General features: G+C 35.1%; 2 protein-coding genes across 2 annotated transcripts; both read left to right on the top strand.

The window, feature by feature from the left end:
* The first annotated feature begins 328 nt into the window (after positions 1-328).
* On the top strand, positions 329-1,268 carry LOC120074523 (olee1-like protein). The gene is made up of 2 exons (XM_039027677.2): positions 329-690; positions 780-1,268. The coding sequence occupies exons 1-2, from the start codon at positions 531-533 to the stop codon at positions 1,124-1,126; spliced, it is 507 nt and encodes a 168-aa protein (XP_038883605.1). The 5' UTR covers positions 329-530; the 3' UTR covers positions 1,127-1,268.
* Positions 1,269-14,448: 13,180 nt separating this feature from the next.
* Positions 14,449-14,886, top strand: LOC150036998 (uncharacterized). The gene is made up of 4 exons (XM_090311845.1): positions 14,449-14,570; positions 14,650-14,657; positions 14,711-14,718; positions 14,800-14,886. Exons 1-4 carry the CDS (start codon positions 14,449-14,451, stop codon positions 14,884-14,886), a joined length of 225 nt encoding a protein of 74 aa, XP_090167971.1.
* Positions 14,887-19,326: the final 4,440 nt, after the last annotated feature.

Below are 19,326 nucleotides of genomic sequence, written 5' to 3'. Positions count from 1 at the left end.
TAATTTTTAATTTTAAATTTTTGAAAATTAAGCTTATAAACACATAGCTTCACCTAATATATTTTCGTATTTTATTATCTACTTTGTATAATGTTTTTTTCTAAAAAAAATCAAATTTTGTTAAAAAAAAAAAATGTAGACTTTCAAATTTTTTTTTGTTTGGAATTTGACTAAATTTTAAGTATTATTTTGAGAAAAAATAAAAATTATGACAGAGAAGACAAACATAAATTTCAATATATATATATAACTATATTAGATGGCTTAAAATAATTTTCAAATGGGAAGTTGAACGATTGCGTAACAAACAGCAGTTACAACGCAATGAGACAGAGTCTCCAACGCTAAAACCAGCGAAAATAACTTCCATCCACCGAAAAAAAGGGAAAACCCAATTAACATCCCAAAAAACAAGGAATGAAATCCCTATTAAAGCCATCCTCCTTTCACATCCTCCAACCAAAAAAAAAAAAAAAAAAAAAACAATTAAAAAAAAGAAAAGCAAAGAGCACAAACAGAAAATAAATAAAATGGCAAAATCATGCGCTACCATCATTGTTTCTGCCCTTTGCTTTCTGGCCTTCCTCGACGTTGCCCTCTGCAGCAAAGATCGCTTCTTCATCGAGGGAAAGGTTTATTGTGACACTTGCCGCATCCAATTCTTCACCCGCATCAGCAAATTCTTGGAAGGTAATTAACATAATTGATTAAAGAAATAAATACCCATTTATAATATTATATGTAATAATGATTAAAATAAATGTGGTATGATGGATCAGGCGCTAAGGTGAAATTGGTATGCCGGGATGAGGCCAATGCTGCAAATAAGACATTTACAGGGGAGGCGGTGACGGACAAGACCGGAGAATACAGAATAGAGGTGGACGGAGACCATGAGGAGGAGATTTGTGAAGTGTCATTGATGGAGAGTGCCGATAAGGAGTGCAGTGAGATTCCTACCGATGGATATGGTCATTTTGCCAGAATCAGCATTACTGGTAACGATGGCATTACAGATCCTGTTCGTCAAGCCAATCCACTTGGCTTCATGGTGAAGAATGCTCTTCCACAGTGCAAGGAGGTTCTTCGTGAGCTTGGCTTTGATGACGTTGGTCTTCTCGTTTAATTTCAACTATTAAGATGTATTTCTCATTTGTTATGTTTATATTTATTAAATAGTTTGTTACAAAGTGGTTTAAGTCCACATGCTGTTGGCTATTTATTTGCCCAACTTTGATTAATAAGAATCGAGCACATCACATTATTTACCTTTGAGTGTCTTAATATTGTATCAAAAGTTTCAGTATTGTTTTGATTTTAAATTTTCTCGCAAAAACGAACTATACCTTTTGGAGCCTGTGGACGTTGCCTGTGACATTCGGATAACACCAGTATTATTTACCTGTGACATTCGGATAACACCAAGGAGATTTCTCCGAGCTCTATTTCTTCGATTGACATTTGGGTAGATCTACAAGCGATAGATTAAGACCTTATGGAATGAGTTGGCTTCTTATATACCTTCTTGTTCCTGTGGACGTTGCTCTTATGGGATTTAAAGTCAAATTCGTACATAGTTACTTCTTATGGAGCCTGAACCTTCGATGAATAAGGCCTTTTCTTTGGTCATTCCGGTCAAGAATTCTTCTTCGAATGCTAATTCCAACCAATCTTCTTCACCAAACAAAAGAATAATAATTGTGTTGTCTTTCATTGAATAACCGTGTTACAAATAAAGTTTTGACTTGATACATTGTGATATCTGGAGTCCTTATCAGTCTAATAAACATGTTGGTCATCGTTTTTTTCTCATTATTGTTGATGATTATTGGAGATATACATGGTTATTTCTTATGGATTGTTTGAAAATCAGTACAATGCTCATGTAGAGATATTTCGATTTGATAATGCACTTGAACTAACATTCACATATTATTTTTTAACTAAAAGAGTCATTCACCAATTCTCATGTGTGGTTGTTTTGCTCTTATGGAACACCAACATCGGCTCTTTTGTTTCCGTCCTCCAATCACATTTTGGGGAGAATGTGTGTTAACTAACTCACTCACTTCATGTCTTTGGTTGCTTATGTTTTGCTTCGTCATTGTCAGCTCATTTCATCTTATAGCTATTCCATCAGTTTCTATAGGATATCCACCAGGGATGAAGGGTTATCGTTTATATGACATTGAGAAGAACACTTTTTTTGTATCTCGTGATGTTGTATTCCACGAGAATGTGTTTCCTTTTCACACAACTGCTATTCAAATGGATGTTATTGATCCATTTCCTGAACTTGTTTTGCCACAGTCTTTTGAATTTTCTGGTTCTCCTTCTGTTGCCCATGAGGATGTTGTTCAAGGAGTTCCTAATTATGAAAATATAGCTACATAAGCATCTATTTCTGAAAAAAAAATGTTGAAGCTACTGGCTTGGCTTCACAACCTGTTAATAATGAATTGACTTTACCTATGCCACAACTTGTTGATAGACCTATCATTCAATCTCAAAATGATAATCAATCACAATTTGTTTTGCCTCCTCAGAATGTCATTCAACCTCAAGTTCGTCGATCTCTTAGAACATCAACATAACCATCATATTTGCAAGATTGTCATTGTAATTTTTTATATGGTGGTATTTCCTTACAGCAACACACTTCATCTCGGTTCCCTATTGAGAAAGCTTTATCCTATAAAAAGCTATCTCCTTCCTTTAACAATTTTTTACTTAATGTCTCATATACATATGTGAAGGAAATCGGAAACGCGATTTTCGTGAGCAGCGGAAGCAGACTATTCCAAATTACAATCATGAATCAACAAATCATTTATAGTCAACTTCAATACAAACAGTTATGCAAATATACAGAAAAATTACAGCATGAACATCAAATGTACAGAAGGAAAAACTGTACTAACAAAGGTAGAAGCGTCTCCATGCTCCGATGCGCGACCGTTCGAACAACAATGACCACAAACACTCGATCTACACAACCGCAACACCGTACAAACACAGCACGAACACTTCGCACTCGTCCTCAACAATCTCCTTGGCTTTGTAACTTTTTCCAGTAAAAGGTCATTTGGTTATCTTGCCTTCGAGACATGATTCACATACCGGCAAAGAGTTTTCTTCTAAACTCTTTAGAAGTCCACTTTTCACCAACTTTTCAATCCTATTGATGTGACCTAACCTTAGATGCTAAAGATGGCCGTTTTGCTTTGGAGAAACCTTTGGTCTTTTAGTTATTGTTGCCGTACTGAACATTTCAGTTTTAAACAAGACTTTTATGACTAACGGCCTTAGTACATATAAGTTATTTTCCATTGAACCATAACCAATCTCCATTCCATTCTTGAAAATAAACACTTTATTCTCATAAAAGGAGACAATATAGCCTTGTTCAATGAGACAAGAAACCGACATTAAGTTCCTCTTAATATTAGGGACTACAAAAATATTATCCAGTAACAGATAACGTTTCTTGTTAACAAATAACTTCAACCTACCTATAGCAACAGTTGAAACAACCTCACCATTACCGACTCGAAGAGTCATCTCTCCCTGTTGCAACGTTTGCCAGGAACTAAATCCTTGGTAAGAGGAACTGACATGATTGGTAGCACCTAAATCTAGGATCCAGGCAGAATCATCATTCTCTACCAGACATGTCTCCAAGACCAATAAATCATATTTATTGTCTTGTCTCCTCTTTTGGAGAGTAGTGGGATGGAGGTCGCTTGCCATGAAATTCGTTTCACAGGATTCTTTCCACTGTATTAAATCAGTCATGTTTAAAAACTTTAAACGGAAATACTAACGAGTTGCTGAAAGAAAAACACATTGACCTACGTCAGGTTATAAACAAATACCTGTTGTCAAACAAAACAACATCCAATAAAGTTTTAGCAAAACTAACATGAACCCTATGTGACATCTAGTTTCACAATGATGCTTCAAAGATTTAGGATAAAAGCCGTCGAAGGGAGGTCAGTTATCCCTCCTCTAAATTGAGAATATCTTAACCAGTCATTAATACCAGAACAACTCTTGTTCCTATAACGACTAACCATCATTGATTTGGCCAAGAGATCATTAACTTATTTAACAATCTCTCATAAGTGTGACCCACCATTTTAAGCCCTAGAGGTCCGTTCCAAAAGGCCATTCCGAAGGAAAAAAATCCAATTGGGACAAAACCTAAAGCGACCCTATCCATTTATGGAGTTCACCTTTATATTGACCAACTACACAAAACCCATCCGAAGGGGGCTGCATCGAAGACAACACGAGGGCATACAGAATGATCTCACGGTGTGAACCAATGATAGAGACCATAGGACGTGTTGGCACACACCCTTCACCCACTTACTATAAATACTCTCTTTGTCCACCTTGATATTGACTCTGCAAACACCATCCGAAGGGGGATGCATCCTGGGGCATCTCGAGGCCAAGCATAAATCTCACAGTGTGAACATACAGGGAGAAACGTGAATGGAATCATAGACATATCTGATACGCCTCCTTCTCCCACTGAATATTTTATAACCTAGAGTTTAGTTTACTTAAAAAAAACATGGCTAATGATTTTAACTAAGTGACTTTTAGGTTTTCCCAAGAGTAACATTTACCTTGGATAGTTGAACAACTTTTGATCATCATCCATTAAACTCTTTAACGGAGTCTTTGACCAAAACGCCCCATGCTTGTTGAAAATCTATCTAATTCACCTTTCCAGGTAGGTTCCTAGGTAGGGGTGTTATGTTTCTGTCAACTTAAGAATCCCAGCCTAGCCAGAACCCGCCTTAGACAAAAGGTCCCTTATAGATAAGTTTACAATAAATTTAATCTTTTATTCCAACCAATTTAATCCTATTAAACCGATTTTAAAAGATTAAGCTAGGTTACTAAACTCTTTAGAACCACTTGAACTTAGGTCTATCTCAATCCAATTTTAAATCCCTTTTAAAAAACTCGAGTTCACCCTAAGTCCACATGCAAATCTGAATTATTGATTTTAGGTCTAATTTTCTTTATAACACTTATAAACGGAAACAACCACAATGCGAAGCTAACACATGCAAGGCATTCATAATGCTTATAAACGGCCTAAGTGTCATGCTCAATGCATTGTCCATTCATTACTACTTTTTTTATATAACACTTATACAAAACCACAATGAAATAATCAAAACATGCTTCTATTCACCATTAGATTATAACATTTATAATAAAAGGATGATGCATGATAATGCTCAATGCATGCAAAATATAACTCTTATATTTCATGATGCATGCGCATGCTATCAAGTAATTTCTTCATGCAATATTATAACATTTATAATACATGATGCATAAGTAATTGCATAATCTAAGGTGGGTTTTTTAACTATATGACAAACACTTTGACATATAAGTACCATACATCACATGTATAAGCAATAAAAGTTGATGAACCAGATAAAATTGCCTTAAAACACAAAAGGGAAAGCTAACTATTACAAAGACAAGGAGTCTCCGGTTTAAACAGGTGAACCAGGTCCTGAACCGCTCGGCAAAGCATCGCTTCTCCAACCATCCATCGTGTACTAAGCACCCCGCGATCGTCTACACGATAAAACAAACTCTTTTCTCTATCATTTACTAGCGCTCTCAGAGTTAAACAATCGTTTAGCATTACTATACGATCGTCTAGAAAAATCCAAACGATCGTTTAGTTATTACTACACAATCGTGTACCTTTACTAAGCGATGAAGCCTGAAGTACACAATTGCTTTGCATGCTATGCACAGCGCTTGCCTTCCGTGATCGTCTAAGCGACTACGATGCTGCGAAGCACCATCGCCTAAGCGATCGCTTAGCTAGCGTCTCCGTATCACATACGTGCGATCGCATAGGTAGTAACGAAGCGATGAAGCTTGCTAACTACACGATCGTCTAGTGCGTGCCTTTTACTAAACAATGAGCATCGCATGCTCCCACTACGATCGTCTACTTTCAGCTCCTGCACGATCCCACAACTAATGGCACGCGATATGGTAAACAATTTACCCCATTGCTTAGCATTAGCTAAACGATTGATTAGAAAATATTACACGATCGTCTAAAAAAAATCTAAACGATCGCTTAGTAAAATCCTTACGATCGTTTACCTGAGGCTACACGATCCGATCAACGCTTGATCTTCTTCTTTGTTGAGAACTATATCGCCATGCACCGAAGCTTCATCACGAACGACTCGACGAACTCGAACTTTTCGAATTAAAGACTCAATTGCAAAGTTAATTTCGTCCAAAAATGCAGGGGCCCTTACAATTAACACTTTGTTATAACGAAAGCTTTAAGAAAAAGACAATTTAAACCCAAAACATTCATCAATTCATCCACAAATGCAGAAAACGGTTAACTACAAATGTAGAAACCCACCGCGACTGTAAAAACCGTTTGATTCAAATCTGTAATTTGGAATATCAGAGAACCTGGCTGTGATACCAATTGAAGGAAATCAAAAACACGATTTTCATGAGCAGCGGAAGCAGACTATTCCAAATTACAATCATGAATCAACAAATCATTTACAGTCGATTTCAATACAAATAGTTATGCAAATATATAGAGATATTACAGCATGAACATCAAATGTACAGAAAGAAAAACTATACTAACAAAGGTTGAAGCGTCTCCACACTCCGATGCGCGACTGCTCGAACAACAACAACCACGAACACTCAATCTACACAATCGCAACACCACACGAACACAGCACGAACACTTCGCCTCGTCCTCAACGATCCCCTCGGTCACGAACTTCTCCGAAATAGTGAATGGACTCCTCCAAAGCACCACGAACGGCCTCCAGAAAACCTCGACAGTGTCGAGTTGAGTCTCACACCACCAACAAGGCGACCTTGGTATTCTCGGTGTGAGAATTTAGAGGGTGGGCTCTGTTCAGACTTGGTGTGAGGCAGACGAACGGAGGAAACAACGATCGGGTACACGACTGGGCAAATGGGAGAAGTCGGAGACCTATCGTATAGGTCGATGACCAATCGTTTAGATAAAACTATGTGATCGTCTGGCAAAAGCTATGCGATCGTTTAGCTCGGTCGATTCTACACGATCGTTTACCTTGGGCCAACGATCATCTAACAAAGCTATGCGATCATCTAGCAAAAGCTGCACAATCATTTAGCTAGCATCTGCATGATCGTTTACCTAGCCCAACCATCATTTAGTAAATTTGTATTTACTTGACGACTTCCGTGAGTTTCTTTTTGCTGGATAGAAAACTCAAATTCTTATCAAAATTTTTGTGAAAACTTCTGTAAAAAAACTCTTTTTCAAAAATAGGAAATTGATTTCCTTTTAAACTCACGGTTACCATGATCAATAACCACCCACTACATTTGGTTATTTAAAAGAAAAAGTGTTATTATCTAATAATTAATATTATTATAAATATAAATGATAACCAACTTATCATACTATATTTATAACCTATGGTTTTAATATTTCATCTCATGAAACATATAAACCATAGTTCTTTTCCTATTCCATGGTACTTAATGTATATCTCATTTATATCAATCATTCACTAGATGTATGTATTTTATACATCATACCGATTATATCATATATAATCAAGATACCTCTTGTCAATTTGAACATTTCAAATCAACACCAAGAACTTGATCCTTCAACATGAATCCAAGCTACCAAGGGGACCTCGTGGACCTGTAGATCCAAAGCTCCAACGGTATGTGAATAACTGACGAAACTCTTTAGTCACGGGATCCGTTAACTTCCAGGCACTCCACTAAAGACCGACATTTGAACTCTTCTCATTACAGATATATTATGTGTCCATCTTAACCAATCAGTAGTGTGACAACCCTTTACAGATCGCTCGTAAGTAAAACTGGGCCAATAACCGTTATGCCCCTATAGTTACATCTGTCTCCTTAAGTACCACTGATCCCTCTCTAATGAACATAAATCACAGTCCTGCTATGAATGAATCTTCTCTTCCAAAGAGAAGCTGTGGCCACTATGTTCAAGCCCCAGAATTAGCCCTTAAGGGAGCAATATCTTTCCTTATCCCTGCTTCGGGAAAGGAGTGAATTCCATATTGTGGATTGAGTTCCCAACTCCCAGATCAGACAAGTCCCCAAAAAGGTAGGCATGTTGAGTTGGTAATTTGGCCACTCAAACTAATACTAATCAAAGGACCGCCCTTAAAGGAAGGAGTTCATAAAACACTCAGGATTGAGGTCGTGTCACCTATGGTCGTTTAGGTGAGATACAAGTCTCTAGTATCAACAACGTTATATATAGAGTCTAGTCATCTCGTGGTTCAGGTCTTATACAAACTCTTTGTATAGGACACCCCCGCTCCACGTCTCCACATGAATGGTCAGGATCTACCACCTGTAGTAGTTTACAACACTTGCAAACCTCTACAAAGCAGACCGTATCCGTAGTGTCACCAAGATTAGATATCCCACCTTAATCCTTATACGACAGACCGATTTAGGTTATCACTAAAGGCATGATCCACTTGTATATCACATATACATGCTTAAGTTCACATAAGATAACCAAGGAGCTTTGTATATTGAATATAAGTAAATGCCAGCATTAAATAACATTTATTTTATTCATTGAACAATGTGCATCCTTACAAAACAACGAGACTCTAGGAGAATTAGGACACCAATCCTAATAATATGAACCTCCAGATTATCACCAAGTTGTTCCCTATAGTCACCGGCGTGATGCAATAAAAATGAGAGTTGGCAATGAAAACTAACAAGACTTGGTTTATAGTTCCTCTTCCTTCAAAAAAACATTCTATTGGATGCAAGTGGGTCTACAAGATCAAACACAAAGCCAACGTTTCTATAGAATGGTATAAAGCCCGTCTTGTAGCAAAAGGTTATACACAACAAGAAGGGCTTAATTATATCGAAACTTTTTCTCCAGCGGCTAAGTTAGTCACTGTGAAGGTTCTTCTTATTCTAGTTGTTTCTATGAATTGGCCTTTAGTCCAATTAGCTGTGAATAATGCATTTTTGCATGGTGATCTTATTGAAGATGTTTACATGGATCTACCATTGAGCTATAAGCATGATGTTATTACTAGTAAGGGGGAGTGCCTTCTCTGTAAGCTTCATAAGTCAATATATGGACTCAAGTAAGCTTCTCGACAATGGTTTGATAAGTTCTCACATGCTTTGTTACTTCTTGGACTCTCTCAGTCCAAGTCTGATTACTCACTGTTTACTTGAGGCACTGGTAAGAGTTTTGTTGCTTTTCTTGTTTATGTTGATGATATTATCATCACAGGTGCATCTATTGTGGATATTGATTAGTTGAAAGTTCACTTAGACTTTATTTTTAAGCTAAAGGACCTTGGTTCCTTGCATTACTTCCTTGACCTAGAATTAGCTCGTTCATCTAAGGGTATTGTGATTTCACAATGAAATTATGTGTTGCAGCTCTTAGAAGACACTAATTTTATTGAGATTTATATTAAATGTCATGTATTATTGAGAGAAAATAAAACTGTAGGTTATGTTGTATTTGATACAATATAAAACTATAAGCTATATGTTATATTTGATATAACATATATATATATATATATATATATTATTTTAAATTTAATTAAAATTAAATTAATTTTAATTAAAGGGAGGGAGTTACAACTCTCTTCCCCTGATCTCTCAATCACATACGTAAAGTGGGAAGAATGAATGGCTCTCATTCTGCTTCCTCCCTAAAACTTTCAAAGAACAATTCTCTATAGGAATTCACAGAGAAAAGTTCTCTGGGAAAAATCTCTCTCCTCTCTCTCATCCTCTACCAAAAAGTAGTAGAGCCCACACCTCTTGAAAATTCTCAAACTCTAAGGAGAATAAAAGAGGCTCCATTTTGGTGGTGCCCCAATTGAGATTGAAGGAACGTGATTCGTTCGAGGGAGTTTTTGAAGAAGTCATTCTTCAAAGGTAAAGTTTAGTTCTCCTTTCTTCCTTTCTTTGCATGCTATGAAATTATGTTTTAATGCGTAACCTTCTCTTTAATTTTAATTATATAATTCTGAATTTTTTGGAAAAACGAAATTAGGATCGATCCCTGCATTCTGCTGCAAAAACCTTCGATGGTTTTTCCTACAGTTTTAATACATATAAGTTGTTTTCAAGTTTTGCAGAACATATTTGAATACCTCTTGAACTAATGAACACTTCATTAATATCAAAAGATACTTTATACAATTGTTCTAACAAACAAGAGATAGATATTAAATTCCTTCTCATATCAGGAACATAAAATACTTTTTAAGAAAAATTAATTTATATCTCCAAAAAGCAACTTTAGGTCTCCCACTGCTTTAGTTGAGACAACTTCGCCTGTTCCAACCTTGAAAGTCGTCTCGCCCTCTGCAAGTTGTCTCTAGGAACTAGTTTCCTGAATAAAAGTACAAATATGGTCAGTGGCCCCTTTAATCAAATATCCAGGTAAAGTTATCATTTTCTACTAAATATGTTTCTGTTATAGTTGACATTCAATATGTGGAAGAGATTTGGATATTATGCACATTAATTATATTAATTTTAGTAAATAAGCATGCAAGGTCATACATGACAAATTAGGGTTAGAATGTACAACATTTGTAGAACTCCAAAAATGGTGCAATCCTTCTTTGTTTTCTAATCACGAACAATTCGTAGACAACCATAAGAGTTTTTCCCTCTATTTTCGACCTTGGAACGGATTGTGGGATCCAAATTATGAAGAAATCTAAGGAAATTTTGGGATTGAAGAGATTTTGGTATGAGAATATGAAAGAAAAAATTTCTTTCAAAAAACAACTTTGCATGAACTTTTTCCTCCAATAATTTTCTTCTATTTATAGTGTAATAACATGGAAAGAGATTTAATCTCCAATTGACGCTTAATTTTGCATGCATCAAGTGGAATTTGAGGTGTTTCAGTAAGTGGAGAAAGTGGGATAGTTCCACTCACTATGAATTTGGGATAATTCCACTCACTCGAAAAATTCATTTAATCTTTTGAATGTCAAAAGACTCAATTTAAATGAATTTTAATTTTAAATAAAAATTTTTCAAATAATTAATTTTAAATAAAATTCATTTCTTTAAAACTAATCTTAGATAAAATATGTTCTAATAATTAATTAAAATGTTTAATTTATCAAATTAATTTAATATCAAATATTAAATTAATAAAATACCAATCCCGAACGTAAATCCCCATTCACTATACAACTTTTAAATCAAATTTAAATAATTACAACTCTCCAGTTTCGTTTAATTCAACAATTAAACTATATAATTACGTTAATTATCTCATATATAATAACGATTATTCCTTAAACAAAATTTGAACATTTCAAATTCTCTCATCACACTGTCCTAAGATTTTGTTCGATATGAGCTAGCAGCCGGACCTAATGGACCTATAGATTATGAGCACCAACGATTCAAGGTTAACTGACTAAATTCTTTAACCTAATTAACCAAAATTTGTTAATTGTCGGGACACTCCACTAAAGTCTAGTAGTTACACTCTTCTTACTGTAGATATATTTCTGTCCACGTGATTTAACCATGATTAGTAAGTCAACCCTTCACAGTTTGTTCATAATTACACCCGGGTCAAAATTATCGTTTTACCCGTATAATTACATCTTATTCCTTAAGCTCTACTGATCCTCTAATGAACAATTAGTTTGTAGTTCAACCAGAAAACTGAGTCTCTCTTGAGCCAGTGAGAGAGTGGGGCCCTTATTTAAGACCCAAAGTCAACACTTAAGAGAACAACCTATCTATTATCCCTAGAATCAGGTAGGAGTGGATCCTATTGTTGAGAATGTCCTAGAACTCTCAGTTTGTGTTAAACATTCTACTTATCAATAAAATACTATTGAGTAATTTATTCAATAAAGTTGTTGATTTTGCATTCTATTATGAAAATCCAATAAACATATCCATGGCTATGGTGTGAATACTTTAACTTTATGTGGTGACATAAATAGGATCAAGTTAATAGTATATAGCTTAAATGGTCTAATAAGTATATGGATGAAATTGGGTATCTTATCTTGGTAACACTATTGGATGTGGCCCATTTTGTAGGTAACACAAATGATGTGATCCACAGATCATTCATGTAGAGACTTGTGAGTAGGGGTATCCTATGCAATGAGTTTGCATATAGACTGGACCACAAAATATTCACTTTTCTTTATAACGACCGTTTACTGTTAAAACTGACTATTTCTTTTTAAGTAACCTAGGTTAACTCAATCTTAATCCTGAGTTAGCTATAAACTCCTGTTTGTTCGGGATTATCCTATGATCTGTATAGGTGAGAGTAGTCCAATAGCACTGCTCAATAAGCCTTTCATTTTGGGGATAAAATCAGATGAATAGCTAGGGACATAGCCCTGCAAGATGGAATTCACTCCTAACCGATTTAGGGTTAGCAGATAGGTTGTTCTATTAAGTACTGATTCAAGGTCTTGAACAATCAGGGCCCCACATTCTCATGATAGAGAAACGACTTGATTCGTAAGTATTATGAATCAAATTGTTCATTAGAGAGTCAGTGAGAACTTAAGGAACGAGATGTATTCACAGGGGTAAAACGGTAAACTTGACCCACCTGTGATTACGAACAACCTGTGAAGGATCGACTTACTGATCATGATTATATCGAGTAAACATAATATATCTACAGTGAAGGGAGTTCAACTATGGGCTTTCATGGAGTGACCCATTAGTTAACGAATGAGGGTTAATTCGGTATAATAAGTTTAGCCAATTAATCTTGGATAGTTGAAGCCATGATCTGTCGGTCCATGAGATCCCCCTACTAGCTCGTAAATGAATTAGCTTTAGAGTAGCATGATAAGTTAATTTGAAACGTTCAAATTAGAATTATACGAAATAGGAGAATTTATATTTAAATGTGATTTGAATATATGAAGGTGGATTTGTGTAAAATTAATTTAATATTTGATATTAAATTAATTATAATTAATTGATTTGTTTAAATAATTATTTATTAATTTTTAGAAAATTAATTTATGAAATTAATTTTATAAAATTAATAATATTTTTAATATTTGAAATCAAATTAATTTTTAGACATCATTTGGTTTTGGAAAAATGACACAAAATGAAATTTTGGTTTTTTCCATTAAGCCATCAACTAGCTCACAACAAACCCACTTCATATGGTTTCAATAACTCCAAGCATGAGTTGCATCTCATGCAACCATCTTCTTTGCATGAGAGACCTGTAATAAATAACGAAGATTCGGAGCGGAATTGAGGCATGCATTCAAAGAGTTTTTACAGAAAAAATCGGAATGAAGAAATTGTTCTCCAAGTGGGTTGTAGCAGTGAGCTTCTCTCCAAGTTTCCTTTCATTCAAGCTGTTCTTGAGTTCCATAACTCATTTTAAAACTCCAAGAAGATAGTGGGGAAGATCTTGAGGTAGTTCACAGTAAGTTTCAGAGAATATAACAATTGAGAATCAATATTTTAAAGAGTTCTATAAAGGTATAGCATCAAACCCTCTTGTGTTAGATAAACATACTTTAGTTACTTCCAAAATTAATGAATTAGAGTGCTTATTGATCTTGTTGCTTCCACTGCATGCTGATATACTCTTACAATTGGTATCAGAGCATCATTTAAGCACTCAATTTTGTTTAATTTTGATGTGGTGAGTGTTTTTCATGAGTTATATGAACGTGGTGCACTGATATGGTTTTTTGAGATTTGGTATTTATTTTCTCTCTAATTTCTTGATTAAATTTGTAATTGGCTCTTGATTTATGAGCTTATATGTATTCTCAAGAGCCTGTAATTTATTTGGAGTTATTAGAGTTGAAATTAAGATGTAATTGAAGAAATAAGTGAAGAAGGCCAAGCTGCAGATTCCAATTTTTCAGCTTCTCCTCGAAGATCGTTGTTGAGGTATAAACGTTAAACGATCGTGTAGCAACGGTGAATTTAACGGTGAAGGATATACAAACTAGAAATCCAACATCAATACAATGTTAGTTGTGGATGATTTGAGGTTTGTGTTAATGGAGGAATATCCTCCGGTTCCCATCACATCAACAAACAGAAATGTTCGGGACATCTATGATCGGCGGGTAAGGGCTAATGAGAAAGCTTAGGTCTACATCTTAGAAAGTATACCTGATGTACTTAATAAGAAACATAAGGTTATGCCTACCGCTCGTGAGATAATGGTGTCGCTTCAGGAGATGTTCGGGCAACCATCATCCTTTGTTCGACATGAAGCCATTATGTATGTCTACGTTACTTGCATGAAATATGAAACCAACCGAACATGTTCTCAATATGATGGTCCATTTTAATGTTGTCGAGGCTCATGGGGCGATGATAAATGAAACAAGTCAAGTAAGTATGATATTGGAATCTCTCTCGGAGAGTTATCTGCCATTCAAAACCAATGTTGTTATGAACAAAATTACTTATAATCTGACCATGATATTGAACAAGTTATAGACATATCAGTCTCTGAAGAAATTAAAGGAGAAAGAAATAAATATTATTTCTAACCCCAAGAAGTTTTTTAAGGGGTCAACGTCTGGAACGAAACTCATTGATAACAAGAATTTTGTTCCTTCTTCTTCGAAAGACAAATCCGTAAAAATGAAGAAGAAAGGAAAAAGGAAAAATAAAACCATTGCTAAGAAAAACAAAAACAAAAACAAAACTCCAAAAGGAAAATGTTTCCACTGCGGAGAAGATGGGCACTGGAAGCATAATTGCCTAAAGTATTTGGCTGAAAAGAAAGCGGAAAAGACGAAATAAGGTAAATTAGATTTACTAGTAATTGAAACATGTGAAGTGGAAAATACTCACCTTACCTAGATATTGGATTCAGGCGCCGCTAATCATGTTTGCACTTTTCTACAGGAAACTTGTTCTTGGAGAGAACTTTCTGAACAGGAAATGACTTTCAATGTGGGAACGGGTGAAGTCATTTCAACTCATGCAGTAGGAGTTGTCAAGCTATTTTTTGAATAGTCTTTTATCTTACTTAGGAATGTATATTATGTACCTAAGATGAAAAGGAACTTAATCTTCATTTCCTGTCTACTAGAAAATATGTACAAAATATCTTTTGAATCTAATGAAGTGTTTTATTTTTCAAGAGGTATTCATATTTTTTCTGCAAGACTTGAAAATAACTTGTGCATATTAAAACCAACTGAAGCAAAAGCCATTCTAAATATAGAGATATTAAAACGACTGAGACTCAAAATAAGAAATGCTAAATTTCTCCTAATTCCTATCTTTGGCACCTCAGACTTCGTCACATTAATCTCAATAGGATTAAGAGATTATAAAAAACGGTTATCTAAATCAGTTAGAAGATAGATCTTTACCTCCATGTGAATCATGTCTTGAAGGAAAAATGACTAAAAAATCTTTTTCTGACAAAGGTCTGCGTGCCAAAGAGCCTATCGAACTTATACATTCAGACCTATGTGGTCCGATGAATATAAAAGGACACGGAGGCTATCAGTATTTCGTCAGTTTTATTGATGATTACTCTAGATATGGCTACATTTACTTAATCAATCGTAAGTCTGAAACTCTTGAAAAGTTTAAAGAATTTAAGGCTGAGAAAGAAATTTTTTTAGGTAAAAGAATTAAAACACTTCGATCTGATCGAGGTGGTGAGTATATGGATTTACAATTCCAGAACTATCTAGTAGATCATGGAATTCAATCCCAGCACATAGCACCTGAAACACCACAACAAAATGGTGTTGTAGAAAGGAGAAATTGACCCTTGTTAGACATGGTCCGATCAATGATGAGTTATGCTCAGTTACCTCAATCCTTTTGAGGGTATACAATACAGACTGCAATATTTATTCTAAACATTGTTCCTTAAAAAATGTTTCAAAAACACCGTATGAATTATAGAAAGGACGCAAAACTAGTTTATGTCATTTCCGTATCCGGGGTTGTCCAACACATGTGTTGGTACAAAATCCTAAGAAATTAGAAAAACGTTCGAAATTATGTCTTTTTGTAGGATATCCCAAAGAAGCAAAAGGAGATTTGTTTTATGATCCCAAGAAGACAAGTACTTATATCAACAAATGCTACATTCTTGGAAGAAGATCATATAAAAAATCATCTACCTCTAGTAAACTAATATTCCAAGAAATGACCAAAGATGCTACAAAAATATCAACAAGAGATGTTGATCAAGCTGGTCTATCAACAACTGTTGTTGTCCCATCACATCCATCCTAAGAGTTGAGGATGTCTCGACGTAGTGGGAGGGTTATTCAACAACCTAAACGCTATATGGTTTTAATAGAAACTCAAAACATCATACAGGATGATGGTTTAGAGGATTCATTAATCTTTAAAAAGGCAATGGAAGATGCTGACAGGGAATAGCGGATAAAAGCCATGGACGTTGAAATTGAGTCTATATACTTCAACTCTGTCTGGGAACTTATAGATTAACCACATGGGGTTACACCTATCAGTTGCAAATGGATCTATAAGAGGAAGCGAGACCAAACTGGCAAGGTGCAAACCTATAAAGCCAGACTCGTGGTAAAAGGTTTTACCCAAAGAGAAAGGGTTGATTATGAAGAAACTTTTTCTTCTGTTGCCATGATAAAGTCAATTAGAATAATTCTTTCCATTGCCACATGTTATGACTATGAAATATGGTAAATGGATGTCAAAACAAATTTTCTAAATGGCTTTCTTGATGAAAGTAATTTTATGTCTTAACCAGGATCGAAAAAGGACCGGAACAGAAAGTGTGTAAGCTCAAATGATCCATTTATGGATTAAAACAAGCTTCAAGATCCTGGAATATAAGGTTTAAAACTGCAATCAAATCTTATGGCTTAGAACATAATGTTGATGAACCTTGTGTATACAAGAAGATAGCCAATAAGAATGTAGCATTTTTAGTTCTTTACGTTGATGATATCTTGCTCATTAGGAATGAAACAAGTTTCCTTGCTAACGTAACAAGACGGTTAGCAACAAAATTTCAAATGAAAGATTTGGGTGATGTTGAGTACGTTCTAGGAATACAGATCTTTCGAAATCGAAAGAATAAAACTCTAGCACTATCTCATGCATCTTATATTGACAAGATGCTTTCAAAATATAATATGTAAAATTCCAAAAGAGATATGTTACCTTTTAGACATGAAATTCATTTGTCAAAGGAACAGAGTCCTAAGACACCTCAAGATGTTGAGGAAATGACAAGAATTCCATACACATCTGCAGTTGGGAGTTTGATATACACAATGTTATGTACAAGCCCTGACATATGCTTTGCAGTTGGAATCGGCAGCAGATTCTAATCTAATTCGGGACACAATTATTGGACTGCTGTAAAAAACATCCTCAAGTATCTAAGGAGAACGAGGGACTATATGCTTGTGTATGGACCTAAGGATTTGATCCTCACAGGATACACTGATTCTGATTTCTAGACTGACGTAAATTTAAGGAAATCTACTTTAGGATCAGTTTTCACTCTCAAGCTATAGTTTGGAGAATCATTAAGCAAAGTTGTATCGTTGACTCCACAATGGAAGGAAAATACGTGGCTGTATGTGAAGTTGCTAAAGAAGCAGTATGGCTATGCAAATTCTTGGCCGATTTGGAGGTAGTTCTAGATATACAACTACCTATCACACTGTATTATGACAATAGTGGTGTCGTTACCAACTCAAAAGAACCAAGGGGTCACAAATGTGGAAAACATAATGAAAGAAAGTACCATCTCATCAGAGAGATAATACTCGGAGGAGATATGACCGTCACAAAGATAGCCTCTGAAGACAACCTTGTTAATCCATTTACAAAGGTCCTCTCGGCTAAAGTGTTTAAGAGTCACCTAGCTGGAGTAAGACTCCGAGTGATGTAATCTAGGGCAAGTGGGAGAATATCTATGGTATTATAGATGCCCTAGTTTATTGTATTTTCCCTTTATGTTTCTCAACATTGTATTGTATATATATTTATTCTCACTGGAGTTTAGTCTAAGTGGGAGATTGTTAGGAATGTCCTAGAACTCACACTTCGTATTAAATATTCTATTTATCAATAAAATATTATTGAGTAATTTATTCAATAAAGTTGTTGATTTTGCATTCTATTATAAAAATCGAACAAACATATCCATGGCTATAGTGTGAATACTTTAACTTTATGTGGTGACATAAATAGGATCAAGTTAATAATATATAGCCTAAATGGTCTAATAAGTATATGGATGAAATTGTGTATCTCACCCTGGTAACACTATTGGATGCAAACCATTTTGTAGGTAATACAAATGATGTGATCCACAGATCATTCATGTAGAGACATGTGAGTGGAGGCATCCTATTCAATGAGTTTGCATTATAGTCTGGACCACAAAATAGTCACTTTTCTTTATGAAGACCGTTTACTGTTAAAACTGACTATTTCTTTTTAAGTAACCTAGGTTAACTTGATCTTAATCATGAGCTACCTATGAACTTCTATTTGTTCGGGATTATCCTTTGATTTGCATGGGTAAAAGTAGTCCAACAACACTGCTCAATAAACCTTTCATTTTAGGATAAAATTGGATAAATAGTTGGGGACATAGCCCTACAAGATGGTATTCACTCCTACCCGATTTAGGGTTAGCAGATAGGTTGTTCTCTTAAGTACTGATTCCAAGTTGTGAATAATTGAGGCTCCGCCTTCTCATGATAGAGAAAGGACTTGATTCATGAGTATTATGAATCAAATTGTTCATTAGAGGGTCAGTGGAAACTTAAGGAACGAGATGTATTCACAGGGGTAAAATGGTGAACTTGACCTAGCTGTGATTACAAAAAACCTGTGAAGGATCGATTTACTGATCATGTTTATATCGAGTGGACATAATATATCTACAATGATGGGAGTTCAACTATGGGCTTTAGTAGAGTGACCCATTAGTTAACGAATGGGAGTTAATTCGGTATAATGAGTTTAGCCAATTAATCTTGGATCGTAAGAGCCCATGATCTGTAGGTCTGCGAGGTCCCCCTACTAGCTCGTAAATGAATTAGCTTTAGAGTAGCATGATAAGTTAATTTGAAACGTTCAAATTAGAATTAAACTAAGGAGAATTTATATTTAAATGTGATTTGAATGTTTGAAAGTGGATTTTTGTAAAATTAATTTAATATTTGATATTAAATTAATTAGAATTAATTGATTTATTTAAATAAT

Source organism: Benincasa hispida, chromosome 3 (assembly GCF_027475165.1).
Source record: "Benincasa hispida cultivar pf3 chromosome 3, pf3_genome.v1.1, whole genome shotgun sequence".
Taxonomy (NCBI): Eukaryota; Viridiplantae; Streptophyta; class Magnoliopsida; order Cucurbitales; family Cucurbitaceae; genus Benincasa; species Benincasa hispida.
This window is presented reverse-complemented; position numbering and strand designations above follow the sequence as displayed.